Genomic DNA, 26048 nt, shown 5'->3' with positions numbered 1-26048 from the left:
TGACTGACTTCCTACCACAAGGCCACACCCACTCTAACAAGGCCACACCTCCTAATAGTGCCACTCCCTGAGCCAAGCATATTCAAACCACCACAATAGATAAAATTTTATTTTTCATTTATATTATGGTATGAGTCCATTCCATGCCTAGGGCCAATCTCATCTCATTTGCTTTACTCTTGACAGTTTAGAACCAAGCTTGATGGGGTGGAAAGAACTCCCCACAAAGTGCTCATTTATCCCTGAAGGAAGCCTACTTTTTGTCCCCAGCTCTTACTGGTTCTATTTCCTAATCACACAGCTGTCCTGCTGGTGTGTTTTCATTAAAGGGATTCAGCTCAGTCAGGCTATGGTCTTCCGGACCTTTCCCGGTGGCCCTAGATCTTTGTGACAAGCAGAGACTGTGGATTTCAGAAGTGGTACAGACGGCCTGGAAATGATACAGTCTAGGGGTCATGGTTGGGTTTGTTTTCTCTGTCAGTTAAAGAATGAAAAGGCAGGGAAAGTCTGAAGTGCAACAGATAGCAGCAGAGGCGTCTCATGCACTGCACACCGAAGCATTGGTTGGGAACACGCACAGCAGCAGACACAGAGAAAAAGGCCTTCCGTGAGGCAGGGGTTTCTCAGGAAAGGCGACATCATGGTGCCCAGTTAACTTGAGCCTGGAGTGCTAGGTACTGAGTGGTTTTCTTTCTCTTTTTCTTCAGTAGCATCAGAGCAAATAGCATCTTGGATGAAGGAAGGAAAGTGAGGACACTTGTTCCTCCCCAGTGCCGAGATGAAAGAGATGTTGATTTGCTTCTTCCATCTTTAAAGACTTTAACACGCGCAGAGTAGTTGGTTTTGTTGCGGGCGTTGATCTTAGTGTTTCCTTCCCCAGCTCCCTTCTGCACTGTCCTACCTCTGCTGGTCAGTTTGTTCCCCACAGGAGCTCCCTTCTGGCTCCGTGTACATGTTCTCCTTCCCTCCCTCCCCATTAGATGCTTCTCCTCTCATGGTCCCTTTTTACATCATGACCTCCCCCTCTAAGACACACCCACATACACTTATACCTACCCACCTACCTACACACACACACACACACACACAAAGAGAGAGAGAGAGAGAGAGAGAGAGAGAGAGAGAGAGAGAGACCCTACTGTACTAATCAGAGTTCTCTAGATGAACAGAACTGATTCATTCTCTCAGTTCTATTCATACACACACACACACACACACACACACACACACACACACACATCTCCCTATTGAACAGTTAGGGTTCTTTATAGAAACGGAACTAGTAAGAATGAATATAAATTGATATATACATATAAACACACATATTATATATACATATATGTGTATATATATAATCTGGGCCACACCTTCTGGTGGCAGCCCATGTAAAGGACATGGAAGAAGGAAACTGGCTCCCCTTGCCTGCTTGCTCTGGCTATCACTGGCAAGTCCATTCCTTCTCTGGCATTAGAGCCTACTGCTTCAGGATTCAGAATCAATCAAAATCTCTGTCTCTCTCTCTCTCATATATATATATATATATATATATATATATATATATATGTATGTGTGTGTATATATATATATATATATACACACATATATATATACACATATATATGTATACACACATATATATACACACATTTATATATATATATGAGAGGCAAGTCTTACATATTCATATAAACACATATATCTACACACACAGTCCTACACATACATATAAACACATGCACCTACATATACACACATACATATACATATAGAGTTCTATACATACATACAAACATACATACATACACAGTCCTACATGTACATACAAACACACATACCTACCTATATATACACAGTCCTACATATACATACAAACACATATACCTACACACACACATACATACACAGTTCTACATGTACATACACACACATATACCTACATACACACACATACATACACACACAGTCCTACATGTACATACACAAACGTATCTATGTGGAACACAATTGTGTGTGTGTATTTGAGTATATATAGGTGTCCATACACACATGTTGTGTATGGTTTTGTGGGCATATAAATGGTGTGTGTGCATGTGAGGGGAGCCAAGGTCAACCTCAGGCATCATTTTTTGGGTATAACCACCTCGTGTTTTGAGGCAGGGTCTTTTATTCAACTAGGTTGCCTGGCCATGAAGCCCAAGGATCTTTCTCTCTCTGCCTCCCCAGTGCTAAGATTAGAAGTGTGTGCTGCTACTCTTGGCTTTTTATGTGGGCTTTGGGGATCAACCTCGGGTCTTCGTGCTTATGGTGAACACTTTGTGTACTGAACCTGCTCTCTGGCCCAGTAGTTGTCTCTCTAACCTTTTCACATGTGTTGACACAGGAAAGTCACTAGAATAAGCTGCCTGCTGCTAAAATCGTTAGACTTATGTTTGCATTCCCTCCAGGCTGACTTTGGAGTCTCAGTGCCCAGCCGGCTCGCCTGGTGCCGTACCAAGTGTGTTGGAGTCTTGTCCAGATGTCAATACCGTCTGACTCAGAATAGCTAAAATCAAACAGTCGATTTAGCACAGTCTGTTTGTTCAGAACAGGAAAGGAAAAGGGGCAGTAGGTATTTATTTATCTTTTGACAAATGTATGGTTTCAGAGGCACGCTGTGTTTTTATTCTGTGGACTGCACCAAAGAGCCCTTCTTGGAAATGATCTGGTGGGGGGTGGGGGGCTCAAATAGGCAGAAAGCTCCCGGTCAGCACGAACTTCAAGTTAGCAATTCTCAAGACAGCATGGATCGGGTTTGTAGTGTCAGCCATGGTCAGGAGCCTGTGTTGTGGCATCTGGAAGGGGGATGAGAGAAGTGAGCTAATTGCACACTTGAAAATGACAAGCCACTCAAACATTCAAAAGCCAGACTTCCATCCAAGAGGAAAGTGGCGTACCTTTGGACTCCAAGGTTGTTATTTTATATTGCGTTTCAAGCATTTTTTACTAAACATGGAAAATTTGCTTTCACCCCAACTTTATCTTGGGTATTTCATTATTCTTAGTGCCTTTTTTGAAGTGTTTTTGATTTAAAATATGGGGAGAGTAGGCTGTATCCATTATACTCATTCAACGGATAGTCTTACTTTGCTTTCTTTCTTTCCTTTCTCTCTTCCTCTCACCTCCCTTCATTCTCATCTTCTCCCTCTCCATCTTCCTCCCTTTCTCCACCTCCCTCCTTTCTACCCTCCTTCTCTCCCTTTTCCTCCCTCCCTCCTTCCCTCCTTTCCTCCTTTTCTTCCTCCTTTCCTTCCTCCCTCTTTCTGTCTGTGTCTCTGTCTCTCTTCTCTCTCTCTCTCTCTCTCTCTCTCTCTCTCTCTCTCTCTCTCTCTCTCTCTCTCTCTTATTCCTTTCTTTTTAGATAAGATTTTAGTATATACACTAGGCTGTCCTAAAAGTTCCCCTATAGCCCAGGCTGGCATTGATTTTGTAATTCTCCTGCTTCAGCTTCCTGAGTGCTGGAATTACAGGTGTCATTACTATGGCTAGCTACGGTGAAAGAGCTTTTCCTTAGAATTCTGTAGTTGGGGGTACACTTCCCCTTCTAATTAAGGGCTGTAAGTCAAGAGGTAGCTTATTGGGCAGTTGAGCAATAGCCTCTGAGGTCTGATTTGTGCTTGGTCAACTAGGGCGAATTGGTCAACTAGGGTGAACTTTCCCACATTTAAAAAAAAAAAGATGGATTAAGGCAGAGAGGAAGTTTTGCAAACTCTTCTGGGGGAGAAAGATGTCCTATCTCATAGTCACTTTTACTTGAAACTTGAAAGCCCAGGGGCTAAGGATGTAGCTTGGTGACAGAGTGCTTGCCTTGCCTGTGCAAGGTCTGGGATCTTCTGTGCGATGTCACAATGACATGAACAACAAAAAAGAGGAAATTTTAATGCTTTTAGCCAACCTGGAAGAGGGAATCCTTCTATTATGCAGTAAACAGGGGCCAAACATCAGTGCTGCCGTGGAGGTCATTGGTCACGACAAGAACTCTTTATGTTAACACTTCAAGGTCAAGATATTCCTCTTGGCTAATCAATCCCTCAGTTCTGCTGTTGAGTAAAAAGTTAGTCAAGGGAAGATGGGCCATAGAGTGTTTCAGATTTAATCTATTTAAAACATTTATATCTTTTCTCCCTCCCTCCTCCTTTACTCCCTCCCTCCTCCCTTCTTTCCTCTCATTCACTTCTTCCTCCCCCATAGTGTGGGATGCATGCTGTCATGGTGCACACATGGAGGTCAGAGAGTAACTTACGGGAGTCTGTTCTCTCCTACTGTGTGGGCTCCAAGAACCAAACTCAGGTTTTCAGGCTTGGCAGCAACTGCCTGTTGCCAGTTGAACCATTTTGCTGGCCCCTCAGATTTCCTATTTAATCCCTCAAATATTAAGTGTAGTTTTAATGTTGTATTTGTACTATTTTATTGATTTAAGAAGTTAAATTGTTTAACCAATGAGGGAGAATTTCTGGGCTTCGATTTGCTTTGAATAGTAGCTGAGTATTTGGGACTTCTGAATACTTAAAAAGAATCTAGGCTCTGTGAATGCGGCAACAGTGTCCCCAAAGGATATTTCTTCTTCTGTACTTATTTCCCAGATGAACTAATACTTGAATTTAGACAACCTTTTGTTTCTAGGAAGACAGGAGAGAGAGATAGGAGGCATGAGGTACTCATGATGAGAATATAAATAAATGCCATGTAAACCAACTGGAGACAGTTCTTACAACTGGAGACAGTGCATTCCAATACGGAGAAGGGTATAGCAAGTTAAAAAAAAAAAAAAAAAAAAAAAAAAAAAAAAAAAAAGAGGGTCAGCCAATTACACACAGTCCAAGTATTCATGACCTCTTGATGTCCGCACCAGTGGCATTTCCAGGTGGATTGTCTTTGTTGTGGAATGCAGGCTTGCACATTGAAAGACGCTCAGCAGCATCCTCTGTCTCTGTCAGATACTGCCAACTAGTTGGGCCAACCAGAGATGCCTCTAGATGTTGAGTAATGTCCCATGGGGTGGAGGTACTGAATAGTTACCATTGGGAACCACCAACCTTGACCCTCAGAATACAGGCATATGCAAAGCCACCAGTGGGTTCAGAGTTCATTCATTTCACCCAGGTATACATTCTCATATCAGCCCCACGCTGACAGTTGATAATTCTTTTCTAACACATTTTATTTTTATCCTCAGTTGAGATGAACTTTCTCTCATAGGTTGTCTGGTCCCTGAGGCCACTAGGTCCTAGGTCTGCCCTCAGTTCCAGGTTGACACTTCTGTCCTCACCTCTGCCTGTAGCCTGTCTCAGGTTCCCTGGCTTCTACCCACAGCATTGCCTGGAATAAACTGGTAGGCTGCTTTTAAGTTGTTTTTGTTCAAAAGCTTCCCATCCTTTTAATTTTTAAAGAGAATTTCATTTTGCATAAGCCTATAGTTCAACGTCTCCCAGTGACGTTACTCTCCCACGGTTTTGCACTTTGCACCCCTCATGGGGGTTCACTTCTGTGGGTGTAGCAGAACTCATGTCAGATGCTCAGAATCTCACTTGCTCAAAAGGACCTATCAGGACAAATCCCAGGAACCCAATATGCTGTCATGCTGCGGTTCTCAAACTTTATCAATGACTGTCTTCCCCTTCAAGAATGATCTTATGGCCCAGTGGCTACAGGAAGCTGTAGGTTGTTTTGTGCATCGTAGTTTTTAAGGATATCCTTTCTTCTGTTTTATAATCTGGAACTCTAACATCAAGGAAACTATTTCTTTTTCCATTTTAGACCCAGGGGTGGGTTGAGGACAGGGGTGATGGGTTGATCTCTTTCGTGTTGTAGTTTTATAAGTACTGCCTCTGGAATCAAATGTTATTAAATGTTGGGACTATTCAGAGAATTGAATGACCACTAGACAGCAGTGCATGACCACAAAAATATTTCTAAGAATCATTGCTAATTTGCTGACTGAATATGCTTTTCATTCTTATCCACCAAGACAGTGAACAAGAAGCACCTCCTTAGTAAAATATAGGTTTGTGGCTTCTGTCTCAGGCAGGTTTGGGTAGGAACACATGAAAGCAAATTTTATATGAGAGGGAACCACAAACAGGGAGGGGCATGCAGTTGGAGGCAGTGATGAGTACTTAGTCCTGTGAGAAATGTTGGCTGATTTTTTTTTTTTCAAGAGGTGGGATATAAAGCTACCTTGAAAGAAAGTACAGATAGGTTTTGAGATGCAATGGCTATAGGTAAGAGAATTAGACTGAATAGCATCCATGATGTATTAAAGGAAAATAAACACACACATATTCACATACATACATACACACACACACACACACACACACACACACACACACACGAGTACACACATACATACTTATTCGTGTTAAAGCAAGCCCAATGTAGTTTAAAACATAATTTCTAAGAGTTCATAATTTAGAATAGAAGCCAGTATAGAAGACCTGTTTTTTTTTTTTGTGTGTGTGTGTGTGCATTAAAAAAAATAGTTATGGTTTTATACTGATTCTAAAGTCCTACCAGTGAAAAAATATCATTGCTAGATTTTTAATGTGATTTTTTTTTTTCTTTAAGCTTGAAGAAAAATTCCAAAGAACGGCCCACATATCCAGAGCTTATGGTGAGTACAAACACTTTGGTGCGTGTTAGCAAATAACAGGTAGTGACATAGCTTTGGCTAAGATGATATGTAAATAAACATTTAGGGAAGAATTGATCCATTGAGATATGGTTGATTCCCGGGAACTAGACACAAGACAGAGTTAAGGGCCCTTTGTCACTGCTATTTATCCTTTAAAGAATATTTTCTTATTTATTTTATGTGCATGTATTTGTGTATATTTGTGGGTACACATGTATCACAGTGCACATGTAGAGATCAGAGGACACTTTGCTGGAGTCAGTTCTCCTCTTCCTCCAAGGAAGGTGACCAAGGTTATAATTTTAACAGTGGGAGGGAGATGTTCTAACTTCATTTCTGTTGCTGTGGTAAACTATCCTGACAAAGGGAAATTTAGTAGTGAATGGGGTTATTTTAGTTCATGGTTTTAGGTTATTTCTACCACTGCCATGAAGTCAGAGCAGAAAGAAATAAACACATGTTAGCTTGCTTGCTTGCATTTAGCTCTATTCCACCACTCCTAGAACAGGTTAGGACTCTCTGCCTAAGGCATGGTGCCGCCCACAGTGAGCTGGGTCTTCTCACATCAGTTAACTCAGTTCAGTCAGTCTCCCACAGGCATGTCCACAGGCCAACCTAGTGTAGATAATCCCTCACTGAGGCTCTCTTCCCAGATAGTTTTGGGTTGTGCCAATTTGACAGTCAAAGATAAGCACCACAGGAGAATTATGATGTTGTTCAATCCCAGTAGAGGGAAGAACAAAATTTGAAATCCTTGTTAGTGGACCTGCTAGCAGTAGTAACAGAGTGCTTTCTTACGTCCTACCCACAACCTCACTGTTGATCCACTGAGTGCATCGTAGAAGCGCAAGCTCCTGGTATCTCTTATTGAACAGTGTTCTGGGATAGCTGAGACACAGAGCAAGAACCGTTTGGAAATATCCATAAAAGTTATAGAGGAAAGGCTGGAGAGATAGCTTAGTGGTTCGGAGCATTTACTGTAGAGGACCTGGACCAAATTCAGTTCTTAGCATCCATGTTGGGCCCTGTAGCTCCAGCTCCAGAGATTTTGATGGCCTCTGTGGGTACATAAACATTCCACCTCCCCATATGCATATACACATAATTAAATATAAAATGTTACAAATGAGTTATCAAAAAATGGCCTATGTGGTCATCTCAAACATGTGTTGTTTGAGTTCTGGGGATAGGCTTTGGTTTCTTTAACTCTGGGCCATTCTCTGACTAGAAGTATTTCAGTCAGGCCATCTCCTTGAACTTCAATTTTCCCACTTTAAAAAAGCAGTGCCTAGTATTCACCACTCAGCAGCTATATGAAAACAGATGTGTGGGGGCTGGAGTGATGGCTCAGTGGTTAAGAGCACTGACTGCTCTTCCAGAAGTCCTGAGTTCAGTTCCCAGCAACCACATAGTGGCTCACAACTATCTGTAATGGGATCTGATGCCCTCTTCTGGTATGTCTGAAGACAGTGACAGTGTACTCATAGACTTGAAATAAATAAATAAATAAATAAATAAATAAATAAATCTAAAAAAAAAAAAGAAAACCCAAACAGATGTAAGGTCATTGAGAATATATCTACATGCTTGAGTTAAAGATCTGTTCTTGAATTATTATTATTTTTTTTTTAGAAGTGATCAACTGGCAGCCTTTTCAGGCCCAACTGCCCTTTTGTGGTATGCGTGAACATTTAACAGATAATTTCACATAAGGTGCGATAGACAGGGGGTGATTCCTGTAGGATCCTATGGAACTTGGAATCCTGAAGTCTCTGTTTTATAACTAATTTCTAATAGAAGAATATTTTCTCTGTAGTTCAGCTATTTACAGTGCTGACCATCGTTTTTTTTCTTCTTCTTCTTCTTTTTCAATTTAAGTGGCCTCTTATCCAAACTTTCATCAGAAAACATCTGAGGGAAAAAAAAATTGTCTCCTATACATTGGCATCTGGTGTTGATGTCTTCCTTCTCGATGCAGTCTAACAAACACTGGGGAGGGGTTTGGCATGTCTATTAATGTTGTAAGATTGTGTGGGCAACCCTCCCCCCTTTATGGCATTAGTCTTTGTGGTACTGGAAATGGCCGTGCCTTTTTAAGACTGTAACTATTCCCTGCTTTCCTGTGGAATTGAGGTTTTGAAGTGGAAATTCTGAGTCGGAGCTCCCTGACTTCAGCACCGGGCAACACGTGCTGGAAGGACTATTGTTTCAATTTTAGGAATTTGTGAAGAGCTAGGAAGAGGGGGAAAAGATTATTTTTTCCAAATAAAGGAATATTATTATCAAGGCTCCAAACCAGATCTATAGTTCTTATAGAATCTCCAATAATCTTCACCCTAATTCAGGCGGAGGACTGACTACACGTGCCTCAAGCCCCATCTTATTTGCTCATCCCCTCAAATGTCTGTTTTGTAGCATTTTTTTTTTTTTCCCCCACAACAGGTATTAACCAGCACTTTTTTTGGTAAAGGTCTAGACAGTATTTTAGGTTAATGAGCCATGTAGTTGCTGTTAAAAAACGAAGGAACTCAGCTGAAAGTAGCCATATTTAACATAGGAAGGCAAAAAGAACATGTGGCTATGATCCAATAAAACTTTATTTGAAAGTCACATACTGTATTAGTAACTTTTCTATTCTGATGATAAAAGACTATGAATAAGTCAACTCAGAGGAAGAAGGGTTTATTTGGGCCTATAGTTCCAGAACCTTTGAGAGTAGAGCCAAGGCATGGTGGCAGGAGTGGGAAACTGAAGGCTCACACCTTGAACTGTACACAGAAAGCAGAGAGAACCAACTGAGAATGGCATGAATCTTTGAAACCTCAAAGCCCGCCCCCAACTGACATACTTCCTCCAGCAAGGCCACACCTCCTAAACCTCCCCAAACAGCGCCACCAACTGGGAACCAAGTGTTCAAGCATCTGAGCCTATTGGAGGGGGGGGGGGCATTTCTCATTTGAACCACCACAGACAAAAAAGAGTTAGATTTGGTCAATGGATTATAGTTTGATGACCTCGGCCTTAGATATTTACCACCAGAAATAGTAGCCATGCTGTTCAGATGATTTCCCAGTGGAGTGATTGTCTTCTCCAAATATCTGAGAAAGTTCTAGATTTGAATTGCAGTATGAAATGAGGAGAGCTGAACCCACAGTCCTGGAGGTTGAAGTGTATACCTGGGATCTTTTCGAGGCCTGTTAGTGACTGTGGCTTGCCTGTCTGCTTCCTGGCAGTATGTCCATGAATCTCCATGCTTTTTTCTGGCACCATAGGACTCGTAAATGGTACAGGGCCCTTCCTTGTAGGACTTGGACCTTTTTAGAGGAAGAGGCTTGAGCTGGAGCTGGAGCTGGAGCCTAGAGATTGTTTGTGGGACACCATTTGCCCACCTCCAGGTTGCTGTCCTTTCTATTCTTAGTTGTTGATAGAAGGAATCAACTTCTCAGTGCTCTTCAACTCCACACAAGGCTCATCACAGCTTCCCTGTTGATTGGCTCACCTGCTTGTTCTCTTGTCTCTTGCCCTTGTGCTCTCATGGTACTTTTTAAATCTGAGGTATACTAAAAGACATCTTAAGAACTTGTTCTAAATTAAGGGTTTCAGATCATATTATTTAATCCATTCATGGACTGGAGCTCCATGTAACTGAGCTAGCTGACAGCAGAATAAGTCTCTAGGCAGAGCCGACAGGCACTGGACCCAGCCATCCAAACAGTCCGAGGCTTGGCATGTCCTATTTTGATAGTCAAGAGATTTTTGTTTTAAAGATTTATTTTATTTATATGAGTACACTGTCGCTGTCTTCAGTCACACCAGGAGAGGGCATCAGATCCCGTTACAGATGGTTGTGAGCCACCATGTTGTTGCTGGGAATTGAACTCAGGACCTCTGGAAGAGCAACCAGTGCTCTTAACCTCTGAGCCATCTCTCCAGCCTAGTCAAGAGCTTTTTAAACAAGTTCAAAGATCCCCAAATATCAAGGGGGATGTGGGAAAGCTATTAACAAAACAAAACAAACAAACAAACAAACAAAACAGCAAAAAACAAGACCTTGGTAATTGTGCTGCCTAAGTGGTCAGTAATCAAAAGAGGTGTCACTTATTTGGCAGGTAGGGGAATTTAGAGTGAAGGGACCTGAATCTACAACTTCACCCTGGGCATAAGACCAGCACTCAGCCCATACCCGCTAATGGGCAGAAACAGAAGAACTTTCCATGCTTTGAGTCACAGTGCTCAGCAGTGACCACCCACTATCTTCGGGGTTTTATTCCTTTGTTCCCTCCCTCCCTTGCATTGTTTCCTAAGACTTGCATGGGTGGGCACTCAGTTCCCCACAGAGCTGACTCATCTGCTGTCAGGTTTCAAGCAAATATAATTAGAAAACCTATGGGTAGGCAGAGTGAAGGTTGCAAACTGAACCCCTCATCAGGGAAGCAGAGTGAGTCATGACTACTGAGAAAATAGTCATATTGAGCCATTCACAGTGGCCACTGAAAGTAGCACCGCTGGCTAGTCAGAGGCCTGGGCATAGTAGGTGAGGGGAGGGGTGTGTGATTGTGGGTACCTCAAAGACTTGTCCTTTGGAGTTTCTTTGCTTGGTTTCTGTCCCACTAGAAGAACTGAGGAACATGACCTAATATGTCTCTCTCTAGCTGGAGATTGAAGGGTCTATAGCCTACTACATATTAAAACCCAGCTGAGTATACAGGGGGATTGTTCTGTTACACAATAAAAAATGGCTTGGTCATTTGACTTGCTTTGGAATGCAGGAGCTCTCGAGTCATGCAAAGTGTAAGACATGACATTATATTTTTCTTTAACTTGACTTAATTCGACCTGTACACAAAGAAATTTACTTTTCTCTTTCTCTTTCTCTTCCTCTTCTTCCCCCTCTCCCTCTCCCTCCCCCTCTCCCTCTCCCTCCCCCTCCCCCTCCCCCTCCCCCTCCCCCTCCCCGTCCCCCTCCCCTTCCCCCTCTCCTTCTTCTTCTTCTTCTTCCCTTTAATCTCTGAGTTGAGTTTTTTCCTGAATTGACTAGTCTGTGAATGGCTCAAACTCTTCAGGACTCATGTAGTGTAAGTCTTAGCTGTGGGTGTGGCCTTAGAAAATGGCCTTAGCTGTTTTAGTTCAAACCGGTTTTCTAATGTCAATCGAGGGCATGGATACCTTCCTTGCCCATTTACTGTTCAGCAACATTGCTATCTTCTGCCACCCTGTTCCTTGTCCCATGAAGTGGAGGAACCTAAGTCTGTGAAGTTTTAATTGTTCTAGTGCAGCTGTCTAAAATGATTTTGCAGAGAGATGGTCTTATCCAATCTTTGTATTTCTGTATGGATGGAATTATGTCTCATACTTGAATATGTTACTCAAACTATAGATTCTTTGTATTGGAAACCTGGCTGTATCAAAATGGGAGACAGCAAGGAGATAGCCTTGAAGTAAGCACATCAGTAAATGTAAATGTGTACTTGATTTCACAAGGAATATGAGAAATCCAGTTTGCCTCAATAGAGCTTTTAACCCATTTATTAAACAGATATATTAGTTTACTAAGTTTTGTATATCATCAGTGCCACGTATTAATGTCACATATTTTTCTTCTCTTTCCCAGCAACATCCGTTTTTCACCGTACATGAATCCAAAGCAGCAGACGTGGCATCTTTTGTAAAACTGATACTTGGGGACTAGAAAGCCATGGACATGACTGGTCGACCCTACTGTGGACTGGTGGCTTTACAGGGTGAAGTGAGTTCACTACGGCACCAACAGGAAGTCATCTTGAGATCATTGAACCCTGCCTTTCTGAGGGGTTTCCTCTCTCCGGTTTTTCTTTTTCCTCTCCAAAGGGGGCCTTGGAATCTCTAGCACAGGCTGAACTCTCTAGATGGATGAAATACGATAAAGGCTTTAGGACTTGAAAAGATGATTATAAATATTTAACAGTGAGGCATACGAGGCCTCAGGCTTCTCAGATCTCTCGTGTTCTTTACGAAATGAATGCATTGGCCCTGGTCACAAGGTGCTACAGTAGTGACGAGACTGTAAAGTAGCGTTGTAGTGTATCCCACTTATTATTTTAATATTTATGTTTCCGTGCTTGGTTGGAAATATTCCATTTTATGCAAGAAGGGAGATACAGAGACAAGGCTGACTTGGCAGTATTTATAGGGCTTTTTTTTTTTTTTTTTTTTTTTTTTTTTTGAGTTCAATCATGTCTGTGGTCCAGAGGAAGTTATTTAATATGCATCCTTAAGAATATTATAAAAATCTCAAGCAAAGGGACTCTTCCTGTGCAGTGTGGCTTGCAGCCGTCATGGCTGCTGCTCCCAACCTTCAACTCAACCGTGAGCGATCACCGCATCTTTTGAATGAATTGTCAAAGTTAATGTTCCCTGCCTCCCTCCCCCAACTTTGGAAAACATGAAAGTCACTTGTATCATGGCTCAAAGAGTAAAAAAAAAAAAAAAAAAAAAAAAAAAAAAAGATTCTCTTCAAATTTGTGGTATAGTATTGGTGGAAAAATGAAAATAATGGAAAGTGATGTGCTTTTTATATTTGTCTATCTTATTTGCTCTGTGTGTGTGCTTATTTGTGTGTGTGTGTGTGTGTGTACATTTTTAAAATCAAATCCTACCTAGTGGATTCTAGGAACACCTATATTAGTTAGGACATTTGTCCTAACTAACGAGAGGAGATCTGGAAGCTCACAGAGGGAATGAGGCTTTTCTTCTCTTGTGCCTCCTCAAGGCCTGCTTCTGTAACTCACAAACTATCCTGCTTTGCTGGTTTGTTCTCACATCCCATGAAGAAGCCTTATTCTTAGAAGGGCTGTGATAAGAGAAGATAAAAGGCAGCAGTCTTTAATGAGAGAAAACTTAATGAAGAACAGTCCCTTGGGACAGACTGCCAAGTTGTCACAGGCTCAGGCCATGTCTTAGTGTAGCAGCATAGAGTAGCTTGCCCCACTTGCCTGCTCTTGCAGGTTGACTGAATTCTTGTGATTAAAGACACCGTGAGTTCTCTAGTTTAAGAATATGTGGTTCTCGGGCTGGAGAGATGGCTCAGCCGTTAAAGGCTAGGCTCACAACCAAAAATATAAGAATATGTGGTTCTCTAGGATTGAGAAGTATTGTGAATGGCAGGGAGAAGGTAGATATTTGCTAAATAATGAGGGAACTATTGCTTCAGTACAATGTTAGTATAAGGCAATTACTATTGGAGTTTCTAGACAGCGTGTTGATAAAAAGGGAAGAAAAAATATTCATGGTTTTTTTTTTTTCTTTCCCTTCCCTGATCTCTTGGAATTCTCCCTTCCATCCCTTCTGGATTTGGAAGCATTAACAGTACAGTCTCCATTGCATTATGTGTATCTTCAGGACTCTCTTCTACAGGACCTGTTTAGAGTGGGTCTGACACTTCATCACTTTTATAGTCTCCTTTAAAAAATACCCATTGGCAGGGTTGAGGAGATGGCTGTCAGTGAAACACTTACCTCTTAAGCATGAGGTCCTTCATTCATTCCTGGAACCCACAAAAGCTTGACCTTGTGGTATAGGCAGGCCTGAAAACCCAGTGATGGCAAGGTAGGAGTTGGAGTCAGGCAGATTTCTGGAAGCCTATGGATGGGTTATCCTGGTCTACATGCTGAAATTCTAGGCCAGTAGGAGACCCTGTTTCCAACAAAAGGTAGAACGAACTTGAGGACAGATGTCCTTTCTAAGTGTGTTGTGCATGGCCACACTCTTCCCATCCCTCCAAACACCCCTCTGCCCAGGACCTGTTTGAATAAGTACAGCTTCATCTACTCTAAAGATTCATCTGTTTTATTTATTTCTTGCCAGACAAGTGGTATTATCCTCTTGATTATGTCCATTCAGTTTCCCATGCACCTTTCTCAATTGGAAAGTTCCTTTCTTTGATGTAGAGAGAAGTCACATCTGTCTTCCTGCTCCGTTTGATCATCTTAGGAGAACAGAAAGCAATGGGGGAGAAGCCTGGGGAACCAACCCTCTTCCAATTTCTGGCGAAACTCCTGAAGCAAATCACCTTTCTGGTCTGGATCTGATTATTCTTAATTGCTTGCCTACTTTGAATTACTTCTAACAGAGAGCACGTTTTACGTTCTGTGTGTGCTTATGCTGTTTGGTCTGTGAGCTCAGGGCAGGAACCTGTAAGATACCATAGTGGGAAGAACTGCTAGTTCAAGCCTGGTACACTTTGGAGTCATTTAGCTGCCTGTGTGGGCGCCAGAGTCCTGGCCCCAGAGACTTGGAATTAATTGGTCCAGATCCAGCTGGAGAATTGAGAGAGAGAGAGAGAGAGAGAGAGAGAGAGAGAGAGAGAGAGAGAGAGAGCGCACAGGGGGAAAGGCCCTCATGTATTCCTGATGCACACCAAGGTTGAGGGTACTTTATCAAAAGTCAGAATGAAATGGTCCCCTTAAGTGGAAGAGGATACAAATGGATGCAGTCAAAATGGGTCGTTGTTTTAGTTCTCGCCCATCTTCTAGACCTAAGAAGAATTTGCATATACCAAAGTTTCCTTATGTATGGCGCCCTTGATGGGTTGTCTCAGTATTCCCTCCCCCTTTTGTGTGTGTGATGCTGAAAGCCAAGGTATTGAATACTTCAGCATATCAAACAATTAGGCCCAGGTTGCTTTGAAGACTATCACTCGGATGTCAGTATTTCTCCTGACAACTCAAAATATATTAGCAAGCCTATGAGTTGTTTTAGCACAAGGCTTGTGGATGCTGGGCATATGCAATGCTGAGATTTGCTCAGTCTTTGACCAGGGACTTTGAAAACTGAGTTCTCAATCACTGAGCCCCCACCCCCACCCCCACCCCTCCCATGTTGTTTCATTCTCTGTCTCATTGATATTCTGGGTTTTCGTGCCTCCTTCATTAAAGATTGAAGCCATTCTTGGTTGTTCATCAGCTGTATGCTAATAGATTTCATAGTCTAGAAATGAAATGGATAGAGCTAGGGAGGTGGCTTAGAAAGTAAGGGAACCTGGAAGATCCCTGAAAGCTCATTGGCCAACCATCGTAGCAAATCCATTAGCTTCAGGTTCAGAGAAGGATCTTGTCTCAAAAAGTCAACCTTGGAGAGAGAGTGAAGAGAGACCCCTCACATTGACCTCACATGTGCACCCACACATACACATGTGCTCACACCCACATCAAAAAGTACATATAATACACACACAACACATACACACATCACACATATGCAATTTTTTTTGTCAGAAACAGCCAATAGTCTGTCGTGCAGTAGAGGAGACTGGTACCATGACAATCACTTTCCTTAATTGTCCTAGTTAACTTCATCTAGTGTCTTATATAATCACAAAGGAAGTGGAAAGGGGCCAGGATGTCGTGGTTTAAGCCCCCAAATGGCTTCATTAACCGCAGGTTTGTTTGTTTTTTTTAACCTGTGCTCAGAGCAATCACTTTGAAGAGTGTTTAGGAAAAACAAGTTTCTTTAGTCTTAAAAGTGCAATGGATATCTACTTCTTAATTAATTCCTTTTTTTTTTTTTTTCAGGGCTTGGGGTGGTTGTTACTTTCTCTGACTTTGACAATAAAGTTTATGTATTCACACAATTCTGTTGGAGCAGATGTTCTGCTAGTGAACTGAAGAGAATTTCTAATACAACACACACTTGGGGGTTTTCAGAAAGCCTTTGAGTTAAGGGGATTTGCTAGCTCAAGGAGTCTCCTACTTTTATGGAGGTAGCAAGTGAAATGATACTTGGATAAATGTCACCTTCATGGTCGCTCCCACCCCCACCTTTTTTTAAACTTTGCAAACGGAAGAGACACTTTTAATCAGGCCATTGAAGATAGATATTGTGGTTGAAAAAAAAAATGCCATGGTGAATCATGGTGAAGCAACAGTTACTACACCAGGTGAATGGACAAGCATTTCATTTGTTTCTCTTTGGAGATGCCATGGTCCTCCTTCCTGGGATCTCTATTCATTTAAAACACTGTTGAATGTACTGACAGGTAAAGATAGTCTTTGTTTTCTCCTCTCCTCTCCTCTCCTCTCCTCTCCTCTCCTCTCCTCTCCTCTCCTCTCCTCTCCTCTCCTCTCCTCTCCTCTCCTCTCCTTTCTTCTTTTCTTGAGACAGGGTTTCTCTGTGTAGACCAGGTTGGCTACAAACTCACAGAGATCCCACTGCCTCTGTCTACTGTGTGCTGGGAACTGAGGTGTGTGGCACCATTGCCTGGAAGTTGTCTATGGCTTTAATTTGTTAAATTATAATTTTCTTGGAAACATATTGAAGACTAGAACTTTTTCTCTAGAACAATGCACATCATGTGTGAACCATCATTTTTGAAAGCATTTTTTTTTTGTTTGGGGGAGGGATGGAAGTTTATGGACCTCATAGATCAATAGACTACTGTAGAATGTAGATCAATCAACACTGTAGAATATAGGAATAATGTCATCCCTGAATACAGTAGCAAAATGTTGATCAAGGCCCAGATAGTAAATACTTTTGGCTTTCTGTTTCATAGGTTCTATAAAGGCCCAGATAGTAAATATTTTTGGCTTTCTGTTTCATGGGCTTTTTGTGGTTGTTATTGTAGTATTATCTTCTCAGTTCTTCTGTTGAAATCCAAAGACATCAGAAAACAATACCTAGATGAACAAACTTGGTGCCTATTTTACAAATTAAACCTTATAAAACCAAGCCAGGGGTTGTATTTAGTTCACAGGCCATGGTTTGCCAATGCCCGTCGTAGACTGTCCAACACAACATTGTAGATTAATAAACTATATGAATGGAGTTTTCAACTCCATATTTGGCTTAGCTCCTGAGGCCTACAGGAAGATGAATATAGGAAAGTAAAATCAGAAAAAGTGGGGGAGGTTTTAGTACTGAGTGTTTGTTGTCTGTTCATTTCTCCAGGGAAGTATTGATTATTCTAGAAGGTGAGGGAACAGTTTCCTCTGGGTTAAGTGATGCCCTTTTCATTACTATGTCATTGACATCATGACTTAGGTTAGCTTGGGAAGAGCCCATTGTCAGATATTACTTGTATCCTTAGCTCTTAGCTTCTTTGGAGTTTCTTTTTCTCTGCAAATGGCATGTGCATGCAAGATGAATCATAAACCCAGTCATTAGCTTTTTTGTTGCCCCGTTTTCAGAACTACAGTGGGCTCGGGAGAACAAAGTTTGCATTAGAAATAGAAGGCAGACGTGATTCTTTTATTTTACTTTAAATGTATGTCTATGCATGTGCCTGCACGTCTCTATGGGTATATGTATGTGTGGATTGGATCCCCTAGAGCTAGAGTTACCAGGCAATGTGAATTGGTTGGTGTGGTTGCTGGGAACTGAACACAGGTCCTCTGAGAGATCTGTAAGTGCTCTTAACTACTAAGCCATCTCTTGATCCTATTTTATTTTATTTTATTTTATTTTATTTTTTGGTGTTTTTGAGACAGGATCTTATATGACCTCAAACATGTTATGTAGTTGAGGATGACCTTGAACTTACAACCCTATTTTCCCTGTCTCCCAAGTGCTGGGATCATAGGGGTACACCATCACACCTGGTTTTATGTGGTGCTGAGAATTGAAACCAGGGCTTAATGCATATTAGACAATCACTCTACCCACCAGGCTACAATGCCAGTCTCATTCTTACTCACTGGGCTACGTCTGCAGTCTAATGTCTTCAGAAGTATGCCCAGCTCACCCATATACTTGTTGGTTTCTCCCAAAATAATCTGAGGTAGTTTAGAGTCTAAAGTTCTCTGGTGAGCTGTGCATGTAGAAGCTTTCTGTTCTCATTGTGATGAGACTCATGCTGACCACTTTGAGTTCTGCATCTGAACTTGGGCAGGGTGACTCCTCTTACAAACCCATTAGTACATTGCTGATTCAAGGGACCTGTGCAAAATACCTCTTCTCTGATGGGATTTCTCTTGGGTTGACCTGCTCCCCCTTGTGGATCTCTGAACCTCAGAGCCTGTTGGGTCCCTGTATACACAGGAAGCCATGTCATCATCTGCTGATGTTAGCCCATGTACCTTTTGTTCTAAGATGGTGGTCATCCAGAGATCTCTGCTATTTCCTTTATCACCTTCAGAACTGGACATATTTGGAAGTTATAGTGTCTTTATTATCCACACAATATCTACGTTGCCTGTGTCATCTACATCTCAGTGACTCCTTAAGAGGGTCTATCAAAATGTTTGATCAGGTAGTCTATTGAAAAGGATGTTTTTTGTTTGTTTGTTTCACCTGGTAAAACAAAGCCTGACTTCAAGAACCTTCAGAATACAGCTCTCATTTCACGGGAAGCATTTCACCACTGAATCCAGAGAGGACCTTTACTCCGAGGCTTTGTTCTTGACAGCTACACAAATATCATCCTCCTACAGCAGGATCTGTAGAGACAGGGCATTACTTTGTGGTTATCTTTGCCTTTCCTGATCCAGACTTCACTTTTTTAGGTGAAATTCTCATGGAAGCATCTTCCTATTCAAAATGAGGCAGAGTCTAGTTTAAAAAGATTTAGAAATCAAAGTCAAGGACTTTGTAGTTGGGGAAGGTTTTGTTTTGTTTGTGTTTTAATGCAAATGTGCTGATGGAGTTTACATATTTCAGGGACTGGAGAGATGACTCAATGGGAAGAGTGCATGAGGTTCCCAACACCCACATGGGAAGGCTCATAGCTGCCTCTAACTCCCCTTCCAGGGAATCAGATGCTCTTTTCTGGACTCTGCGGGCCTCCGAGGGCCCCAGCATGCATGTGATGCATACAACTTCTGCAAATAAACACACGTACACTTTTTTTTTTTAAAGAAATCTTTAAAAGTATTTACATAGCCTATTATTGGGACTTTCAGAAATTTGGGATCATGGGCATCTTCGTTTGAACTTGGCAATTGGGCCCTCCTTTTGGGGGGGTATAGTTATAATTTTATAGAGATCTGTACTGACTGTCTTACAGTTGGCAGTATGGGCAGAGTTTTGCTTTGGTGAGCAATGACCTCATCATGCTCCTTGCCTTGCACTAACTTCTCCTTGAAGTAGCACCTGGACACCTGTGTCATCTGTAGATTAAGACTGAGACCAGGCACCAACCATGTTTCGTGTCTTTCTTTCCTCATGGGTCTCTTGTCACTCTGCCTCGATGTCACAGATGAGCGGGCTGGCTGCATTCTTGTGTGAGTGCCTTCCTGTATCATAAGTCAGGAACAGTTCTGCAACAATGAGCCCTGTCATTCTAAGTTCTTAAAAATATCCCAGAGAGCCTTTAGCTAGCTCACAAAGGAGCAGGTGTGCTCCTGGCATGTTGAAATGTGCTGTGTTTTGATTGAACCTCCTCTCCCCCCATCTCTCCGTTCCCCATCTCTTGCTTAAGCCCTTCCACCCCCACCCCCAGTATTTTCCCTTCTACTTTTATATTATCTGTTTTCTACCACCCTCTCCATCCCTTATAGCCTCTTTTTCGTACTCTCGTGTGCCCATTTCTAGTTTCCTGGCATCTACACATACTCCCTCCCTCATTCACACACACATATGAAAATGAGAAGCCAGGATGCACATACAAGAGGGGATGTGAGATATCTCTCTTATCTTATGTGTCCAGGTTGTCTCAATGTTTTCCATTTTCCTATACATTTCATTTTTCACCATGGCTGACCCAAATTCCATTCGTATGTGTACCAGAGTTTCTTATCTCTTTGCCAGTTGATGTCTGATTCAGTATCCTTACTACCGTGATCACAGCAGCAGTAAGCACGGATGGGCAAGTACCTCTGTAGAAGGATGAAGAGTTCTTTTTCCGACCCTTATGCTTTAAAAAGGAGCAACCGGATTAGGCATACAGTTCCCTTAAGAACTATTTATCATTACCCGTCCTTACATCCTGTGAACTTTATGGGCGACACATTTCATTTGTAACTATGATTGTTTCTTTTTATATGTCATAATCCAAGTTTATGTGCAAATCATGTGTATCCTAAAAGAAGCTCTTGGGGTCAAAGCAAACATAACTTGTTGCAAGAATGAGTTCTTGTGGATGACCGTTCTTGGTACCCCCCAAAATTATGAAAGGAGATAGTAGAGGGATGGCTGCCTCTGCTTCAGAACTCCCAATTCCAGCTCTCTTAATCTCCATGTATGGAGAGTGTAGATTAGAAGATGAGGCCGTACTGAGTATTCCCCTGTAGACTCCTTCTTTGCTGCCACGTGCCCTATGCTGCTGTCTGTCCTGGGATAGAATCGTCTTTCTCTTTGTGGGTTCCAGGATCTTTTTCATTACAAATGAGGCAGGCTGAGTCACAGAATATAGAATTCACTGAGAGCTTTGTCCAGGAAGGGCCTCCTGGAACGTTTCCATGCCTTTGAGGTAAGTGTTAGATTTAAGTCCAGACCCTCCAATCTCGTTTGTGATCTACAAAAGTGAGGGAGATGTGGGTGTAGGCTTCACCTTGTGTTTTCTTCAAGGGAGACAGGCAGGGCTGATTTTTTTTCCCCCACCAGAAACATCCCTCGTTACTGTATGGTGAAAGGAAGGGAAGGGAATATCAAATAATGACTTCTGTAAAGCCTTGAGATTATGTGTTCCAAACCCCGCTTTGTTGTTCAGACCACTATTCTTTGCCTCTCGTCTGAAGTGGCCTAATATTTTTATGTTATCTTAGCTTTCTTGACATCCAAGTTGTACATAATGGTTGGTTTTTTGTTCTTATTTTTTTTTAATTTAATGACTTGTTGAAACTGGCAATATTATCTCAAAATCAAGGCAATAAGTAGTTCTTGTATAGGACTTGAGATGAATATGAACATTGATGTTGACAGAGGAGAGACGTTCACAAAACTTCCAGGAGTATACTTAGTTGAAGGTTGATGTGGCCTTAAAGATGTCATGCATGTTTGTTACATTTGGAATAGCCAAATAGCCTGGGTCCTTCTGGAGGAATCCATATTTCACTGCAAATACTATTGAGAAGGCCTGGATGACTGGCTTCTGTCAGGCATCAAGCCCAGGAATAACTTGCCAAAGTTGGGGTGTTTTGTGTTACATGAAGGTCATGGTATGGTGGAATTCTTATCGCCAGACCTTGTGAAATGTGGAACATCATTGTCCTCTTTATTTCTGATCTAAGAGTGTATGAAGTGTATGTCATTGAAATGCTATGACGAATTTCTTGGAATCCATGCATTTGACCAAGAGAATGGCAGAGATGTTAGGCCAATGGTTGTTACGTGGCTCTCCCAGCTCCTCCCTCACCACCTCAAAAGAGAAAATAAACGGAGAGATGAAGTTAAACTTGAATTTCTGTGCTAAGGAGGTGCGTCCGCTCCAATGTCCCATCTCAGGATGTTCTTCAGTTCCACACTGGTGCCAAGGAGGATGGGTTGAGCTGCTGACATGTAACTTTTCCCTGGATGAGTCTGTCTGTGTGTGTGTGTGTGGTGTGTGTGTGTGTGTGTGTGTGTGTGTGTGTGTGTAAAACTTCATACCCTGTGTGTCGTGTTCAATGTCTCGTCAACTTGTAAACTGACTCGAACAGTGGAGAAGACAGTGAAAAGGGCAAAAAGCAACTGACTAACCACTTCGTTCTATCAAAGTGCTAACCGTGCTTCCATAGCTGGGACAAATAATGTCAGCATTCAGGAGGGATGCCCTTGAACGAAATGGTGTATTATCTCATAAGGAAATGTACGACTAATAAAAGACATTTTAAAAAGTGCAGTGGGTCAGTATAATCCTTGAGTTGCTCACGAGATGTGCTCTAGGAATGCTGGGAAACGATCTGGTGGACTGCGGATGTAGCTCAGGATTAGGGCCCCTGTCTAGCCTGACGAAGGCTCTGGGTATGAGTCACCACAGCAAAAAGCAAAACTGAGCAAACCCCTGAGGTGAAAGCATTGTCTGTATGCTTTAACACTCACTCTACCATCCTTCTTCTGATCTGTAGTTTGATTTTTGTTTCTCTGATAATTACTGTGACCAAAGCAATGTAAGGAAGGGAAAACCTCATTTGGCTTATGTTGGCCTCCATTTTGGCCCTGATTTGGGCCTTGAGGACAAACCCGGGCCTGGATTGAGTTTTGAGACCTGTCTCTATCACTTCTGTACCAGGGTGACTCAGCAAAACCTGTTTGGCCCTGTTTCTGCTAATGTATAGCTTTGCCATTGGCTCTGTCAGTAACCCCATACCCTGTGTTACCCTTCCCATCCCCTACGTCATCTCACCCCACCAAAACTCCTCCTCCCTATGCTCTGAGTCTATATAAGCGAGAGGCTAATATTTTAAAGTTGAGTTCCATGCTTCGACAAGACTCCTGGCCCGGTGTGTTTCTTTTGGGCCATTGACACTCACCATCTCCCTCAGCCCTGGAGAGACCCAGTAGGACCAGTGGGACCCGGATTTCTCTCCTCTCGTCTGGACCTGCTGGCAAGGAGCCGACAGGCTTATACTTCTAAGTCACAGTCTGTCATCAAAAGAAGTCAGGGCTGGGATCCAAGGCAGAAACATGGAGAAATTCTGCTTGCTGGCTTGCTCACTTGCTCATGCATGGCTGGCTTTCTTATACAGCCTAAGGCCGCCTGCCTAGGGAATGGTGCCACCCATAGTGAGCTAGGCTCTCCCACATCAATCATACCAAAATGGTCTCACACATATATGGCCACAGACCAGTCTGATCTGTGAAATTCATCAATTAATATTAGCTCTTTCCAGGTGACTCTAGGTTGTGTCAAGATAATAAAAATTAATCAAGACACACCCCACTCCCTAAGCTGAACAGAACACAACATAGCTACACAATACAGGGGAAAAAACCCCATTCCATTCATAATGTACTTCGCACTCAATATTCTTGTGAACAGCTTTTGTTAGAAGAAAGGGCCAAGATCACATGATTAAAATCAGATGGTTCAATGAAATGACCAAAACCTACTTGCTTTGCTTTTCTGTATGTTTCTGACATTGAACTATGCAGAAACTTCAAGTTTTCCATGATACCTTTGGTGTCATATTAGGACATTTCCATTGTTAGATGTGGCAGTACCATGAGTCAGATGGCCAGAGAGATGAAGAAGAGAATGCTAAAGTAAGGAAATATGGTTGGGTCTGCACATTTTTCTGATTGATCTTATAGTCTAAGTCCTATTTGATTTATAGTCACCTTAATGTGGTTTGGAGGAGAATGGCTAGACCCCAGGGTGAACAATTGGAATGAATCGTCCATTGTGTCAGTAAGTAGACATCCACTTCTGTGGGGAGCTGACAGAAGGCGGCTATTATCCTTGCAGCCATCTTGAGCCATACATATACCCCGACAAGAGACTTGTTTTCAACAGCCTACAACAGCTGAGCATACTCTGATAACATCTTGTTTTAGATATCCAGGATCTTCCCTTGGGTGTGTGAGACTTAAAGAGGAGACTCAAAGGTGTGACTCAAGAAGTGAGACTTAAGGAGTGATATAAAAGGCAAGAGGCAGACAGAAGACAGAGGACTTGGAAAGAACTTGGAACTAGCGACAAGCGACTTAGGACTTGGGACTTAGCCGGGCAGTGGTGGTGCACGCCTTTAATCCCAGCACTTGGGAGGCAGAGGCAGGTGGATTTCTGAGTTCGAGGCCAGCCTGGTCTACAGAGTGAGTATTAGGACAGCCAGGACTACACAGAGAAACCCTGTCTCGAAAAACCAAAAAAAAAAAAAAAAAAAAAAAAAAGAACTTGGAAAGTAACTTGAGACTAGGGACTTGGGACTTGGAAAGAGAGAAGAGAGGCCAGAGGAGAGAGAGAGACAAGAATAAACGGGACTGAATCACACTGTCTGGTCTCCATTCTTCACGTCTGCCCTCTCTCTCTCTCTCTCTCTCTCTCTCTCTCTCTCTCTCTCTCTCTCTCTCTCTTGCTGAACCCCGACCCGCGGACCAGAGCAGCAGTACGAGCCGGGACAATTTAGCCCCCAAGCTTAGGGCAGTGCGGGCTCTAACATTTTGGCCCCCAAGTTTTTGGCAGTGCGGGTTCCAACATTTGGCAGAGTGGTCCCCGACACACTTCTATCTTGTGTCTTGGTTAAACAAACGTGAAATCAGGAGTAGTCAAACTTAAACGCACTTCAAATTGAACCATAGATGTACATCCTTTCAGAAAGTAGATTCCAAGGCAGAGGGTTCTCTGTCCTTACACATCCTGTCCAGATGACTTTCTGATGACCTACATAAACTTTGCAGTCTTTCTCCCACCAGGCTGCTTTAACGTAGAATCCTTTATCCTCACCTGACAGGCCTTCCCTGATGCAAGAAACAGGGAGATGAGTGGATGGAGTTGGGGGGTATTGGTTTCTTTTCTCATTGGGATGACTAAATATCCGTCCAGGGGAAACTTAAGGGAGGGAGGGTTTGTTTGGGATCACAATCCTAAGGCACAGTCCATCATTGGGGGGGGGGGGGGGGGGGGAGGGGACATGACGGCAAGAGCATGAGGCTCCTGGTCACGTCGTGTCTGCCTCTAGACAAACACCAAGGAAGACCCTCAAGATGCTTCTGGTAGTCACCCAGCTGCCTTTCTGCCATCAAGAAGTGGAATGAGACGAACACCTGTGCTCAGCTGCCTTTCTCCGTTTTCTTCACTCTGACCCAGTCCATGGAAAGGTGCTACCCACATAGCAGGTGGGTTTCCCCAACTTAGGTAATCTAAGCTAGTCAATCCCTCACAGACAGGTCCTGAGGGTTTTTCCCTTGGAGATTTTGTAGATCCAGTCAAGTTGACACTCATCAGTAGCATCACTGAGGGCATAGGCAAGCTGAAGATTTTTCAGGCATCATCTTATTTTATCCCTTTCTCCATAACCATTATCACCGTTACAGTAATAACTCTTCAGATCTGAGACTCCTTCTGAAGGGTGCAACACCTTTCTTTCATGCACACCTCTCATACTGACTGCTGTTAGTTTGCTCCATTAGAAACACTTCCTCCTCACTCGGGATGAAGAAAGGCAGCTCCCAGAATCCCAGAAGCGTGTTCTCTCTCTCTCTCTCTCTGTCTCTCTCTGTCTGTATCTGCTTCTCTCTCTCTCTCTCTCTCTCTCTCTCTCTCTCTCTCTCTCTTTCTCTCTCTCTCTCTCTCTCTGTCTCTCTCTCTCTCTGTCTCTCTCTCTCGGTTCTGTTTATCTACAGACACATTGCAAACCTCACAGAAGTTTATCACTATGTCTGGCATTCCTGTGCATCTGCTGGGCTCAGCTGCATGATCTGGCTTGGTGTCTCTCAGGCAATTTCTATCCGATGGTTGGAGTAAGTCATGGATGGCTTCATTTGTTGCCGAGTGTCTAGATTTGGATGGCTGTGGTATCTGGGAGCTAATTTAGCACTTCTCTCTCAC

General features: G+C 42.6%; 1 protein-coding gene across 4 annotated transcripts in view; it reads left to right on the top strand.

The window, feature by feature from the left end:
• Window positions 1-22400, top strand: part of Map2k6 (mitogen-activated protein kinase kinase 6) — a 130983-nt gene extending 108583 nt beyond the window's left edge. For all 4 annotated transcript variants that reach the window (XM_034506044.2, XM_076935536.1, XM_034506045.2 and 1 more), the window contains 2 exons: window positions 6604-6649; window positions 12282-22400. In XM_034506044.2, the coding sequence (XP_034361935.1) occupies window positions 6604-6649; window positions 12282-12359 (124 nt within the window). In that variant the 3' untranslated portion in view covers window positions 12360-22400. The remainder of the gene's footprint in view (window positions 1-6603; window positions 6650-12281) is intronic.
• Window positions 22401-26048: the final 3648 nt, after the last annotated feature.

The sequence above is a fragment of the Arvicanthis niloticus genome, chromosome 6, assembly GCF_011762505.2.
Source record: "Arvicanthis niloticus isolate mArvNil1 chromosome 6, mArvNil1.pat.X, whole genome shotgun sequence".
NCBI lineage: Eukaryota > Metazoa > Chordata > Mammalia > Rodentia > Muridae > Arvicanthis > Arvicanthis niloticus.
This window is presented reverse-complemented; position numbering and strand designations above follow the sequence as displayed.